Source organism: Microplitis demolitor, chromosome 9 (genome assembly GCF_026212275.2).
Source record: "Microplitis demolitor isolate Queensland-Clemson2020A chromosome 9, iyMicDemo2.1a, whole genome shotgun sequence".
In the NCBI taxonomy this organism is placed as follows: domain Eukaryota; kingdom Metazoa; phylum Arthropoda; class Insecta; order Hymenoptera; family Braconidae; genus Microplitis; species Microplitis demolitor.
Genome location: NC_068553.1, coordinates 19,301,317 through 19,315,968, shown reverse-complemented (window position 1 = coordinate 19,315,968; position 14,652 = coordinate 19,301,317). Strand labels below are relative to the sequence as shown.

The following is a 14,652-nucleotide window of genomic DNA, read 5'->3' as shown; positions in this document are numbered from 1 at the left end:
ACTTTCATTCTATCGAAAAACTATCATTCAACTTAAATCAATAAAAAAAAAAAAAATACTTTTAGTAATTTATTTTATGAAAAGTTATTTTGCGGCAAAATTTAAATAATCGATTGATTTTGTTAGCTTGTTTCTACTTATCGGCTAATTACGGCTGAACCATTAATGATACGATAAAAATAGCAATGAGCAGTTTTGTAGGAAATTAAATTATCTGAAAGAAAGGTCTCTGTCAACTTTTACGTGAACCCCATTTTTAATTGATAAAATATAAAAAATGTAAATGTCAGGAAAATGAATCTATTCCTTGAGTTAAATCTAAAATGGATAAAGCAACTGGCAATAAGGGACTACTTAACTATAATCTAGTTAATAGCAAATATATTTTCGTAATAAGATAAAAAGGTAATGCTTATAAGTGAGACAAGTTGCTTATATTGACCTACTTATTGTACCGAATAACACAACAGTCTCCGATACTCCGATTCTCTGATCCTCTGATGCTTAATGTTACCTGTTATGTTCTCGAACTAGACGACGAACTACAAATATTAGTCAATAGCTATTCATCTATTACTCAGTACTTATTATATGAATTATTCTACTAGCAACTCAGCATACACAAGCATTTATATATTTATATATATTCTATTATGTAAAATAAAAAACAGTTTGCCTTTAGCCGTCACCATTACACAATTTACTACAATTATTCTTTTGAATTAATTATCTACCAATAGTTAAAAAAAAAAGAGTAATTTTTTAAAAATTTGTTAAGCTTCAGCTTCTTCTGGACTTATTATGGAATCTAGATCTTCTGTAACTCTCGGTTCTAGGGTTGATTTCTTTGGCGGATCCTTGGGTGGTACTGGAGTTGATTTTTCCTGTGACGGTTCTGGTGAACTTTTAGTTGACAGCGTCGATTGCTCTGGTTTTGTCGCAACCGGTGACTCTGTTGTATTTTTATGATTCGTTTCTTGATCACTTGCCGGCTTATTCTGCACTGGGCATTTTAATCTACACTTCAATGATCTCAACGGATACATATTTTCATCCACTGGCGAATTACAAAACTGTTGACAAAAACTTTCATGCAAAGTTTTGAGTATTTGTAAACCAAATCTCGGTGTACGGTCGAAACTCTCAGTAATCTGTGTATAATTATTAATTATTAATTATTATTTAATTATTTTATTTTTACAACTTACCCCACAGTAAATGAGCATCAGCGTCAGATAAAATAAAATATACCTAATTTTTAAAAATTTCATTGTTAGCAATTGAGAATTAAAATTTTTAGTAATGATATTTTTCAAACACTCACTTATATATTTCTACAAAAACAAAAACATTCATGTCTATGCATACAAAATATTAAAAATAATTATTGATAAAAATAAATAGGTTGAGGTAAAATAAATAAAATATTTAATTATCTTATCATTTTTATTATTTCTAAGGATTCTAATCTTTTTCTTTTTTCTTAACTTACGTAATTACAATTGAACAATAATAATATTAATGTATGTTTTTATATATTTATAACAAAAAAAAATATTGAGGAGAATAAATGGAATAAGGCACGAAGCACATAATAAATAACTTAAAATAAAAATAAAATACGCACAAGCAAAACGAATTTTTTTTTTAAATTCAAATTTATCACTTATTCAAATACCATCATATTAAATAAATTTATATATATTTATATTCACAGGTTGCAGGAAAATAAAATCCATATTCTGCAATAAAAAAAATTCATTTATTTATCTAATGAAATAATTTTTTTTTAAATTATTAAACACTTACGGGAATTAAAATGAAGATTGACAGTGGGATAATTATTTTTATTTGGATAATTGCTGCAATTGATAATGATTAAGTACAACGATTTAAAGTGAATTAAATAACAGAAGGCAATTAAAGTTTAAAAATTTAAAAATCAGAGTAAGTTATTGGTTCCTGAGGTTTATCAAATGTCACAGGACGATAGAAGGATTGTGACTGATCCCAACCACGTGGCGCTGTGTTGTAATTTGCGAGGGTTTGGACACTTGCTATTTTAGGCCCGCTGTAAGTACTCTCATATAATTTAGCACCTAAAGAAAATAAATAATTAAATTATCATAAATAAATAATTAAATTTTTAAATAAAATACAATAAATAATAAGCAAAGCATTAAAAAGCAAGCAATCGGCATCTTACTGTCAATTGGCGGTCCGGGTATTAAATTTTCCAGAACCGGAGTTCTGCGCAACAGCTTTATTTGTTCAAGAATATCCTCTTGCGAAGTGATTCCTTTTAGAATTAATGACTTCATCTGAATGGGTATTTCAGCTTCTGTATCAATGAACTTGTTAATACTATCCATATCCTCATTTCTAAAGCCCGCGGGCGCTTCGAACAATTGATCAGTAGCAGCATCAAATAATTGTCTTCTGTAGTCGCAATCACTTGATGACATTCGGTTGCTCATTCCCGACATGCGGCTATTACTCATTCCCGACATACGGTTGCTAATTGGGTCAGAGATTCTTGTGCCATTTGAATAACGGGAGCCATTTCTGACACCTCCACCATCATAGTCATCGATATTTAAATTATCCATTGATTCACTGGATTCTCCAAATGAATCATCGATTTCGTCATCTGATGAATCATACTCGTATCTCAGTCCATTACCGCCCATTGACTGATAACCGATTTTGGGATAGGTTCTTTGATAACCATTTCCATTGCCCACCATTTGATTTCCATTCATCACCAAGTGGTTTCCGTTCATTCCCATTTGATTTTCATTTATCATCAAATGGTTTCCATTGATTCCGACCTGGTTTCCGTTCATTGCTATTTGATTTCCATTCCCATTGACTCCATTCATAGGAGTATTGTTATTATTGTTGATTTGTTTGTTAGCAGGCATACGCGGAGCGTCAAAAAAGCGCGAAATGTCATCAAGCGGTGGATGTTGTTGGACAATAGTGACTTTAGGACTCATTTGTTTGTATTGAAAAACAGGACGACATGTTTTTTCAAATTCTTGGATCAGTTGTTTAACTGGCACCGGTGTGTAATCATTCTCGTCTTCATATTCTTGTTCTTCTTCTAACTGCTGATGTTTCTGTTGCTTATGCTGTTGACGCTGACTACGATGATGTTCGCGGGTGTCATTATTATGATTATTATTACGATTGTCATAATTACGGTCACTATTGCGGGTGTCCCGTACTTCGCGATAGTCATTTTGGTGATATTGAGCCTGGGCTTTGCGACGCGATTGAGGATGAGATTGATAACGATCTGACTCAGGCATGCGATATTTTTCATAGCCGTTGTTATTGTTATTGTTATTGTGATTATTGTGATTATTATGATTTTGATGATGGTGATGATTGTTATTCATATGTTTACCGTTAGTCAAATCAGAGTCAGTACCGACTGCGACTTCACGCAAATAAATTTTCTTAATTTCGGGTTCCGCGGGCTTGCGTAAAATATTTTCTGTCGGCTTACGACGTGATTCGTGCTCTGAAAAATTAAATGGCCGTGCAAAGCGTACAAGCATGATTTTTTTTTGCTTTTTCAAACTATTAAATAATATCGTAGTTAAAATTACTTACTTGAAGGTATTGTGTTATCTAAAGAAAAATCCATAGCAAATGGATTAAAAAATGGTTTTGAGTTATGATTATTATTATTATTATTATTATTATTTTGAAATGCTGGAGTTGACAAAGGTGAATTATTAGTAAAGTTTGAGTTTTCGTTCGTTCCGTAGTCCTAAAAAAAAATAAATTAGTGATTAATTGACCAATTAATTAATTGATTAATTAGAAATTACCATATTGGATGAAAAATTAGGAGGTACTTTAGAATAATTAGGCGTGGATGGCGTTGACGATTGATCTTTATCTACAACCCACTTTTCTGACCTTTTTCTACGTTTTGCAAAAATTTCAGCGCCTATTAAAAAAGCAAATAATTTAATAATTATATTTACCCAAATAATTATATAAATAACTCACCACGTCCTTTCTGATTGTTTAAATCACGTACAATATCAAAAAGTTTCTCAGCATTTATTGGACTCGTACCAATATTGGGCTCTTCGCCTAATGCTTGAATGCCGGTAATGTCCATTACTTTTCCATTTGGATTCATTACGCACTTCAGTGGTACTTTGTCCTGATTAAATTACATTTATTTAATTACTGCTTACTTATAATTAATTGTTATTTAAATATTTAGATGCTTACCTTGTGCACGGGCGATTGAGGTTCTTCTTCTCCTTCGGCGCCTTATTAAAAAAAAATAGCTATTGAATAGTTGTAATTTATTAAAAGTCATTTTTAAAATTATTTAATACCATTTCCGTCATGAATCCATTTGACAGATCGTTTTTTTCTGTTGACATACATTGACTGCCCTTTACTTTTCATATTTTTAACGTCGCTCAATGAATAAGAAATTCGCCGAGCGAGTTCGACTTGATCTTCAACAGTGGGGTGAGTTGGACCGTAAAAACATGATGATGCATACATTTTTTCTTAAAATAAAATTATTTTTATTATTATTTATAATTGCTATCAATATTTTAAAAAAAGTTCATACTATGCCTAGTCTGCAAATCGACTGAATCCATTGCAGGGGTAAGAAGTTTTTGTAAATTTATTGGTAGTGTTTTCTGTCCGCTATCCTATTAATTAAAATAAATTATTATCATTAATAGTAATGAAATCTTGAAAATGATAATTAATTACGAGGATTGCTAGCGTACGTATTTTGTGTGTTGTGTGAAGCTTTAAGCGGGAACGGCTTAAATTTAAAATCTTTTTGTTCACAAACTTACCATATCGAAATGTAGTATTTTCGAGGTAAGATTTTCGAGAAAATTTCTCTTAACAGGATCGTGTCTGTCGGATGGTTTGAATCCGCGCGTTTTTATAACATTATCTGCGGAAAAACTCCGCTGTATACTGATATTGTTAGTGTTTGATGTTTGCGGTGATGATGTCGATGATGTTTGAAATATCAAACGTTTATTTTCAACATTTTTTAAATTTGTTGATACTGCGTAGTTGTAAATTATGTTGCTTCCGTAATTATATTTACTAGCTGGTCTGTATAAATTTTAAAATAATAAATTTTATTTTATTATACATTCATTTTAAATAAAAAAAATAAAAGCCATTGGAAATTTTAGGAGCAATAAATTTTTTACTTTAAATCCGCAATACAAAAATCCTGTTTTTCTGAGTAGAGTAAATAAAATATATCAGTTATAAAGTCAAGTAATCGCATGTGAGCCCAGAAAGTATACTATCGGTTTGATAAAACATAAAAGAATTTAATCTTAAACAAATTTAAATCTAACGAAACCGATCGCGAATACGAATAAAAGAGAGAATTGGTTGGCTTCCAACATGCCAATTAATTCCGCGTCGCGGCATTGGCATCATCTACAACACCAACTTCTGTGTGAAAGAAATGCTAAATTTATCTGTTGTAACGTAATACGTTTTAGCAGAGCCTATACAACTACCTTATACCTTATACCTTACACTTAATACCAATACAACCAAACTATCAACTGTACAAGACCTACAAGACTATCCTACGATACCCAAAGTGTCCAAGTTGTCTAGTCTATCGTACAGTTTATAGATCGGGAATAAACCATCTCAATCCTTTTACTTACGATCAGCATCGTCTTCATCTGACGTTAAATCGAATACGAATCGAGATCGCGGCCTCGAACCAATTAAACTCTATTCCTACTTTTATTTTATATTTTTATCATCAATTCTATTTATTATTTTTTTTAAAAATATGAATATATTTTATTATTTTAAATTTAATATTTATTGTATCTGTTTATCTTCAGGCCTTTCACGATTAATTTCAACTACCGATTTCTGACGTCTTTCTTTATCTCTCTCTCTTTCCATTCTTTATATATATGTATATTAATGTATATAAACTAAAAGCCGGGAGATTTTGACACTAATGTATGGCTGTTATGATACTCTTCAGTTAAATTATTAGATACATCTCAAGATTAATTATCAGCAACAAAAAAAAGAATCTACAAGTATTACAAGTGTTTTATTTTAAATTCAACTTGAACCAGCTGACGAATCTTAACTATTTATTAATAATACACTTTTTTCAATGTTTGTAAAACTTTAATAAAAAAAAAAAAAAAAGAGAAACAAATAACGTTTAGTATATTTTTTAATTTTATTTATTCGGCAATTTAACATTGCGTAAGTTAAGTTAAAAATATAAATTCTGTTGTGCCTGGAAGTATTTAAAATAAATTTAATACTCGTGTTAAAAAAAAATTTTTTTTTCTCAAATATTGTATTTCTTTTAACCAGTTCTTTGAACTGGATAAAAATAAACAAATATATAACCGATCGAATTCATTTAATAAAAAATATATAGATATATACTATTACCTGTTATTATTTATCATTTTTAATAAATAAATAAAAATATTTACTTATCTAACGATGCTCTCCTCATTTTATCACTCGATAATTTAAAATACACGTTTTTATATTTATTTGTATACTTATTTAGATATACATATATATATATGTATAGATTTATAAATGTACAATGTGTTTATTTTGATATTTATTATTAAATAATTTACGTAATAGACAAATAATAAGACAATGTTAAGTTTAAGCTACGGGTAATGATCACTGTCCGGGCGACGCGCGAAATACACAACCACCGAGATTTTCATCTTACAAAATATATATTCTTACCTCAAACTTTCTGAAGATATATTTTATATGTATATATATTTATAGGTATATATATTGACTGGCGTGACTAGCGGTTTTCATAAAACGTTTTCCTCAGTTTTCAAAAACAAATCAAACTTCAAAGCGATTGCTGATTCATATATATTTTTTTTAATTTTTAAATAATTTATATTAATCAAAATAAATTTATAAATGTTGAATAAAAAAAAAACGTAATTACAATTGAATTAATTTTTTATAGATATCAAAGTTTTAGTTAATTAATAATAAACAAAAATAATAATTATTTTAAAATGATAAGTATGAGTGATAATTACAGTGTAAACATAATAATTAGCGTGTCGCTTAGTAAAAAAAAAAAAAAAAATAAATGTAATTACAAAGCAATATAGACACTTTACATACCGCTAATTACAACACACGAGGATGTGGGTTTATAATAGTGCTCAAATGTTGGTCTCAACTAACGTTCTTTAACTTCCCGACTGGTTGGCTCGTACAATTGTTAAAAATAGACCACCAGAAGCGACACCTTAAAATTGGTTGGGATTTTCTTCTTCCATCCATCTCCACATCCTCCATTCCCCTCGTCATCGCCGATTTATATTAAACACACAATTTGTGCATGGGAACGGCCTCCAATAAAACCTTCAAACCCCAGCTCACAACAAAAACTTATCGATTTAAATAGCCAATAAAAAAAAAATCATTCCAGTAGGTTTAAAAAATAAATTTTATTTTAAAAAAAAATGAATTTAATCCCAGTCATCAGGTTTAGTATCTTTAACAATATCATTTACGCTGCTTGTATCTTCATCATTACCATGGGATAATTTAACTTTTTTATTTTTCCTTTTCTTCATTTTTTTCTTATCAGCTTGCTTCTCCAACAGCTCATTCATTTCTTCAACGGGCATATCCAGGTCACTATCATGATCACCGTCATCATTACGTCTTTTATTACGCGACTTAAGACCAGGTAATTTGTAGTCTCCCAATTCATCGTTGTTGGTTAATAATTTCAATTTCTGGGATTGGTTTACTTTAAACCAACTTTCATAAAATTTAGATAAAGGTGACTGCTGTACTTTCAATTGATTTTCAAAGTTTTTAATTGATTTTAAATCACCAAGATTTAATACAACTTTGTTACGTTCGCCTTCGACAAACTGACGGTTTTCTTGAATTTTATCAGCCAATTGTTTTATTTTTCTACAGAAATTACCAACTTTACATTTCTTCAAAAATGATTTTAACTGAAAAAAATTTAAGTTTAAACTCATACTCGTCTATTATTCAGGAAGTCGTTTATTTTTTTTTTCTTACCTGTATAATACATGGAACATATAAATCTGGAAAGTATACAGTGTGACTGTCATTAGCCGCGTTTTCAAGTATCAATTGATAAATATCCTCAATAATAGCATCTTTAAATACATTTTCTTTTAATTGGGCCTTTGACACTCGCAGTAAACACATAAATGACATGGGTTTCATTTGTGACCTCTGATGTTTTTTATTAAAATCATAAGAATTCAGGACCTGATCAAAAAAAAAAAAAAAAAAAAAAACCAATAATTACTAACACTAATTAAAATAAAAATAATTAATCAAAAAGTATAGAGCATACCTCCAACAAAAATGGTAAAACAGGTATGAAAGTTTCTGTATCTTTAGCCAGAGTGATCAGCATCTGACAGCAGTGGAATCTCAATGGATAATATTGTGAGGTAGGTATCAGTTTAATTGTCCCAGTAATTATTTGCACCAACGGATACAGCAACGAGCGTAACATTGATTGGCTCTTTGACAATGTTATTATTTTACACCAAAATCTCAATGAATTAATGTACTGCCAATTATAAACTGCTTGAAATTGCTCCTTAAAATAAATAATTATATTTTAAAAAAATAATTAAAATCACCATGCGCTTGTTAAACTTCAAGATGTCTCATAAAATAAATATATACCTTTTTCTTTATTGTCAATGCGTTTCTTAAATGTATAGCAAGTTGGCGTATATACAAAAATGCATGATTGTAAGCTAGATTATGATCAAGCATATAAATTTCAGCTAATGAGTGTCTCATAAAATTTATTCCTGGCAACGAATTTGACGAAACAAATTTTGAATTTTCAACGTATTTTATATACATTGTCTGTAATTAATTAATTATCATTATTAGAAAAAAAAATTACTGTAACACCGTAGCAAAAACGGATGGTGCTCAGGAGAGTCCGACTCTCGGGGATTTAAACAAATAATAATATTTAGTATTTACCCTGAAAAGATTATCAAGAATTGATTCCTTACGAGTTGTTGCCATCTGTATTATACTCAAATACGCAACAATGCGTACTGTTTCCTCACCAGTTGACCAAAATTTCAATAAAATACGCAAAAGCGGTTTATTCAATGAGGAGAAAGATTGTGTAAACGAAATCATTTGATGTAAATGCTTCAATAACACAACTTGTATGTCAGCTGATGTGACATTTTCCAAAATCTACAATAAGATTTAATAAATAAATTGAAATTCGACTGACTTATAATTAAAAAATTTCGCACGTACTTGGAGTAAGTCAGTTAAATATTGTTTCAATATTCCTTTTATTTTAGCAAAGCGTTTTGATTTATGGGCTTCAAATCGTGAGTCTGTGGTAATTTTCAAAAATTTTTTGAATGCGGTTGGCAGATTAATTACACACAATTGTACGACTCCATTGAATACTACGGAAAATTTTTAAATTAATTATGTAATGAAAAATCGATTGAAATTAAAATACTTACTAGCACTTCCTTCAACTTTGTACTCGACATTTTTTGATTCCTCTGGATCGGCAACTGTCAAAAGCGCGGCATGAAAGGCTTCGACGACACATTTTATTGTTTTGATGGATCTAAAATAAATTATTTAATTAAAATATCAATTAAATAATTATAAACTAATCTATTCAACACACTTACTTGTCTGTTTGGATTTCTTCTTGCCATTTCTTGAGTAACTTTAAAGTTACTTTGACAGGTCCACCTTGTGCTTGATTTTTTATTACTTCCTTATCCTCGTAATCACTTTCGTCACTATTTACCTGATTACAAAAATTATAATTAAAATTTGCCGAATTAATTTGATTGTAGCAAAAAAATTAATTTAACGTACAGCTAAATCGTCATCCGGTACATGAACTCCTTCCTCGTCATCAGAGCCTTGATCAACATCATCATCAGATAACTCGAACTCCAACAACTTTTTGTCGTTTTGTTTTAAAAATTTATAAAACTCAGGGTCAGTGTTTTCTAATTTTTTCAAAGACTTCTTATGTTCCTTGGGGTCGAGTTCACTTTCTCCGCTGTCTGAATCCACGGGTTCATTTTCACTATCGTCAACCTCAAAGTCATCATCCAAAAATTCATCAGTCGTAACCTCACTGAGATTTTTACTTTTCACTGATTTTTTTTTAATTTTCTTCATCAGCTTGACTTTTTTCGTTCCCTTTTCCTTTATTTTCATTGTTAGACCTAATTAAAACTTTTTTAATTACAAGTTATGGAAACGTGGTCTAACCTAAAAAATTACACACAATTATAAGATTCAAATGAGATATTAGGTTATTGGTTGATTTAGTAAACGTAAATTACCTGTAATAAATACACTATAAAAATTATTAATGATACTGATAATTAGTTAAATTATTGCTATTTATAAGATTTCTGTTTGTTTAAATGAAACACGTGGGTAAAACTAATGCTGAGACAGCCGAAACATAATAAACGCAGTAAGGGGAAGCGAAGAGGAACGAATAATTACCCCCACTTCAAATTACAACGAAAAGACGATTTCTATGAAACGATAATTGATTTGAATGATATTTTACTGGGGTGGATTATTAATTGAAGCTAGAGATTTAATTTAAATTAAGTGAAGGTTCAAGAATAAAAGTATGAGAAACAAACCCAGTTAATGGAGAATAAAAACTTTTACTGTCCCAGATCCATCTTAGCATCTCACAGCAGCTCACAACACAAAAGTGAACCTCTGAGGGTCTATCATTAGACTTTATTTTACATCTGATTCCTCTCAGGTTGTAAATATGTACAAAAAATATTGCTCTTGGACCCTAGAACAATAATAACACAGAATCGAGCAGTTTTGAGTGTTTTATTCTTCCTATTATCTTTGTCGCAAATGTAATTCCTTTAGATGGTTAATAATACATACCAACATCAAAAATATTCAGTAATTTCTTTATACAATTCTACTGATTACGATTCTCGTTTACTCTAGAGTTTTTTTCTCCATTTAAATCTTCATACTGACAAATACTTTCCCGCTGAGCCGCGCGCATCTTTCTCATACGGCCTTGATGTGTTCCCGATAAATATACACGATATAAATAGATCACTCACAACAAATATAAAATGCGCGCCTCATATTATCATCTCAGTATCCGCTGAAATTGAATTAACTATCTGTCGTAAAAAATACCGAATTATCGTGATAATTAAACCGGAAAAAATTAATTAAATAAAATTATTCATAACAAAAAATTAATAAAATATTAATAAGTTATATCAAATGGATAATCTATATTCTTTTACTATCAAGTAATCTTCTTCCGTACTCTAATAATTAAATTTTAAAATATTAATGATATTCAAATAATACCCAGCGTAAATTTACGATAAATATTTATTTAAACTGACATGATTAATTGTAACATGCATAAATAAATTATCCATTAAAAGCGATAAGAAAAAAAATGAATAAAAATGGTCATGTGAAATGAAATTATTTATACAGAGTTTCACTTCTTGAAGATATCCACACGTTGTTTGGCGACGATCGACGATACACGACAGACGACAGACGTGTAACTTATCAAGTGCATGTGTACACATCGTACCAGTACTTAGAGTTTGCTTTTATTTAATCAATCTTATATAACATATTCAAATATACTCATACATGGAAATTGTCATTAAATTACTGTACAAGTATTTATTCATTCAGTTATTTTTATTTTAAATAATAGTTTAAGATTCATAAAAGTTTTTTTATTTTATATTTTAAACTTAAATATTACCTTATTAAATTATTAATAATTCGAGTAATAAATGTAATCAATAGGTATTGAATATCAAATTTAATGATGAATGAAAGTTACAAAACGGATTATTTAATGCATATAAAAAATGCTGGGATGTTGTGGTATATTGTTGACCCTTTTGAATCGGCATTCGAATCTGTAGCGGAAGTACCCGACTATCAATATCAGGTAATCTTATTAAATAAATTAAAATTATTACTTATAAGCATAAATTTTATCAGTTATTTATTATCAATTTTATCTGTAGATTGAGTTTGAATTTAATTTTATCTTATCTTTATTGAGTCAAAGATTAAATTACAATTACTCTTTTGATAGACTTTTTTTTTGTAATACAATTTATAGATTATTATTTTTGAAATGGTAATTAAAAATATATATTTTGGATTAATAGGCATGGTTTCCATTTTTCCTTCTTATTATTATGGAGCAGCTAGTATTGTTGGTGAAAAAAAAAAGTACATTCCGTTTGAATGATCATATTACTTCACTTTCTCATTGGATGCTCCAAGAGTCTGGACGGTAAGCTTAGGTAACATTTTAATGTCAACAAAAATTAATTATAAATATTCAATAATAATAATTAAAATGATAAGGAAAATTTGGCGTAATATTAATTCAAATTTTTAAACCGAATTCTAGAATTTTTTTTCGAGGTGCTGAGTATTATATGTACATTTATATTTATAATAAATATCATGTACTGAATTTACCCTGGAATTCATTGTGGATGTGGTACTTAACTCTGATAGGAGTAGATTTTTGTTACTATTGGGTCCATCGTGCGAACCATGGTCGTATTATCTTATTTTCAAAATAAATATAATGTTTTTTTGTTTTTTATAAATATTATTATTAACACAGAAGTACATTTTTTGTGGTCACAACATCAAGTCCACCATAGCAGCGAGGAATTCAATCTTGTGGTTGGCCTCCGGCAGTCAATATTACAGCAGTGGTGTAGTTTTGTAAGTTGATATTATATATTTCATCGTTATATATTTTAATAATGAACTTCGTTTCATTTTTATCTCAGATGTTTTACTTACCACTGGCATTATTTATACCACCGTCGAATTTTATAACTCACCATCAATTCAATTTAATTTATCAGCTGTGGATCCACACGACTGTTATCAATGACCTGGGACTACTTGAATTTATCTTCAATACACCGAAGCATCATCGTGTACATCACGGTTGTAATTTATATTGTTTAGATAAAAACTACGGAGGTGTTTTTATTATTTGGGATAGACTATTTGGTACTTTTATGAGAGAATTGCCGGATAAAAATATTATTTACGGCCTTGTTGTTAGTCCACGGACATTTAATCCAATATATTTACAAGTAAATATTTAATTACTCAATTTAATAATTTAAAATAAAACACATTTTCAAACAACACCCGCCACTTTTTAAAAATATCCAATGACAAAATTTTTACCCCCACTTTGGGGATTCTGTATACTTAATATTCTCCCACTTTTCTTTGCACATGCGCGATTTCGAAATTTACGTAGTGGGAGTGATTTAAAAGTTCATTCGCTCTCTGGAAGAAGTTTGAAAGTCATTAGATATTTTTAAAAAGTGTGGAACACTGTCTAAGGATGCCCTTATTGGTTTTTTTAATTCAAATAAATATTTTTCTAGACTTTTTATACAAAAGCGATGATTGACAGAAGTAAAAGTATGAAAACGATCAGGGATAAATTATCTGTTTATTGGAAAGGGCCAAGTTGGTTTCCAGGATCACCAAGACTTGGTCTTGATGAATATAAAATAAATGTATGACTATATACATATCATATCAGTCAAAAATTTGTAATAATTTATTTTTTTAAATTCAGGTCACTTCTAGGAATAAATATGATCCATTAATATCAACTTGGCTAAAATTGTATATACTTATACATTTTTCCATAGCATTTTATATGCATTTTTATATTTATAGTAAAGAACAAGTAAGTAAATATTCATTTTACTAAAAAAAAAAAAAAAAAAAAAATGATAATAACACATTTTTTTTCAGGACTGTGCATTATTAATAATGGGTAATATATTTGCATTAACATCAATAGGATTATTATTTGATAAATTTAAATATGCAAATATCATTGAATTAACTCGATGTATAGTAAATCTAGTCTTATTCAACAATAATAATTATTATATTTCATATATTTATGTCTTATCGTCTTGCCTTTGGATAATTAATTTAATTAATAATAAAAAAAAAAAATATTAAAATCCATCTATAAATTACTCAAGTAATAAATTTAAATAATTATTAATTTACTGATATGATTTTTAAAAGCCTTGAGCCAATTTTATAATAAGATAACGACAAGCAATCTTTGGTGATAATAATAAGAGCCAGGCAGCCATACAATGTGAAAAAATTTTCACTTGACTGAAATATTAAAATTTATTTCTATTAAATTTTTTTTCATTTTCATTTATTACCAAAACCTTTTCTTTAATTAATTTTTAAGTTTTCTGGATTAATAATTTTTATATCTATTAGAAGTACATCTAGAAATTTTTCGATGCCATTATTTTACCTCTGAGGAGTCCATTCAGACTCAGCGAACAGCCGTCAATTGCCACCTCCACTCTTAAAAAACTAATCCAATTTTACGCGGTTACAAACCGAAGATTTCCGACAATTTCTTATTTAATTATTTTTCTTTTTAGACTTGGAGAAAAAAAAAAAAAAAAAAAAAACACTTACTCTGGACATTTGTAGATTAGCCTATAA

General features: G+C 29.0%; 4 protein-coding genes across 6 annotated transcripts; 1 reads left to right on the top strand and 3 right to left on the bottom strand.

Moving 5' to 3' along the window:
* Window positions 1-130: 130 nt before the first annotated feature.
* LOC103577026 (uncharacterized) lies at window positions 131-1,287 on the bottom strand. Its single transcript, XM_008557497.2, has 2 exons — window positions 1,209-1,287; window positions 131-1,151 (listed from the first exon to the last, which is right to left on the bottom strand). The coding sequence occupies exons 1-2, from the start codon at window positions 1,269-1,271 to the stop codon at window positions 774-776; spliced, it is 441 nt and encodes a 146-aa protein (XP_008555719.1). The 5' UTR covers window positions 1,272-1,287; the 3' UTR covers window positions 131-773.
* Window positions 1,288-1,652: 365 nt separating this feature from the next.
* LOC103577031 (putative uncharacterized protein DDB_G0286901) lies at window positions 1,653-6,137 on the bottom strand. Its single transcript, XM_053741739.1, has 11 exons — window positions 5,223-6,137; window positions 4,851-5,121; window positions 4,613-4,697; window positions 4,368-4,547; window positions 4,258-4,298; window positions 4,027-4,186; window positions 3,843-3,964; window positions 3,622-3,781; window positions 2,197-3,544; window positions 1,810-2,107; window positions 1,653-1,742 (listed from the first exon to the last, which is right to left on the bottom strand). Exons 1-10 carry the CDS (start codon window positions 5,300-5,302, stop codon window positions 1,936-1,938), a joined length of 2,619 nt encoding a protein of 872 aa, XP_053597714.1. The 5' UTR covers window positions 5,303-6,137; the 3' UTR covers window positions 1,653-1,742; window positions 1,810-1,935.
* A 1,358-nt stretch (window positions 6,138-7,495) lies between these two features.
* Window positions 7,496-10,588, bottom strand: LOC103577027 (nucleolar complex protein 2 homolog). The gene is made up of 10 exons (XM_008557498.3): window positions 10,422-10,588; window positions 9,943-10,347; window positions 9,750-9,871; window positions 9,573-9,682; window positions 9,355-9,512; window positions 9,064-9,288; window positions 8,752-8,940; window positions 8,411-8,662; window positions 8,107-8,322; window positions 7,496-8,036 (listed from the first exon to the last, which is right to left on the bottom strand). The coding sequence occupies exons 2-10, from the start codon at window positions 10,291-10,293 to the stop codon at window positions 7,536-7,538; spliced, it is 2,124 nt and encodes a 707-aa protein (XP_008555720.1). The 5' UTR covers window positions 10,294-10,347; window positions 10,422-10,588; the 3' UTR covers window positions 7,496-7,535.
* A 418-nt stretch (window positions 10,589-11,006) lies between these two features.
* Window positions 11,007-14,386, top strand: LOC103577028 (alkylglycerol monooxygenase). Of its 3 annotated transcripts, none has more exons than XM_014444017.2 (9): window positions 11,007-11,387; window positions 11,911-12,058; window positions 12,285-12,412; window positions 12,533-12,684; window positions 12,755-12,858; window positions 12,927-13,241; window positions 13,545-13,679; window positions 13,742-13,855; window positions 13,924-14,386. In XM_014444017.2, exons 2-9 carry the CDS (start codon window positions 11,930-11,932, stop codon window positions 14,137-14,139), a joined length of 1,293 nt encoding a protein of 430 aa, XP_014299503.2. In that variant the 5' UTR covers window positions 11,007-11,387; window positions 11,911-11,929; the 3' UTR covers window positions 14,140-14,386. The 3 variants fall into 3 exon arrangements, with proteins under 3 accessions (XP_014299503.2, XP_053597819.1, XP_053597820.1); XM_053741844.1 differs by lacking the exon at window positions 11,007-11,387 and adding an exon at window positions 11,397-11,777; XM_053741845.1 differs by lacking the exons at window positions 11,007-11,387; window positions 11,911-12,058 and having other exon boundaries at window positions 12,337-12,422.
* Window positions 14,387-14,652: the final 266 nt, after the last annotated feature.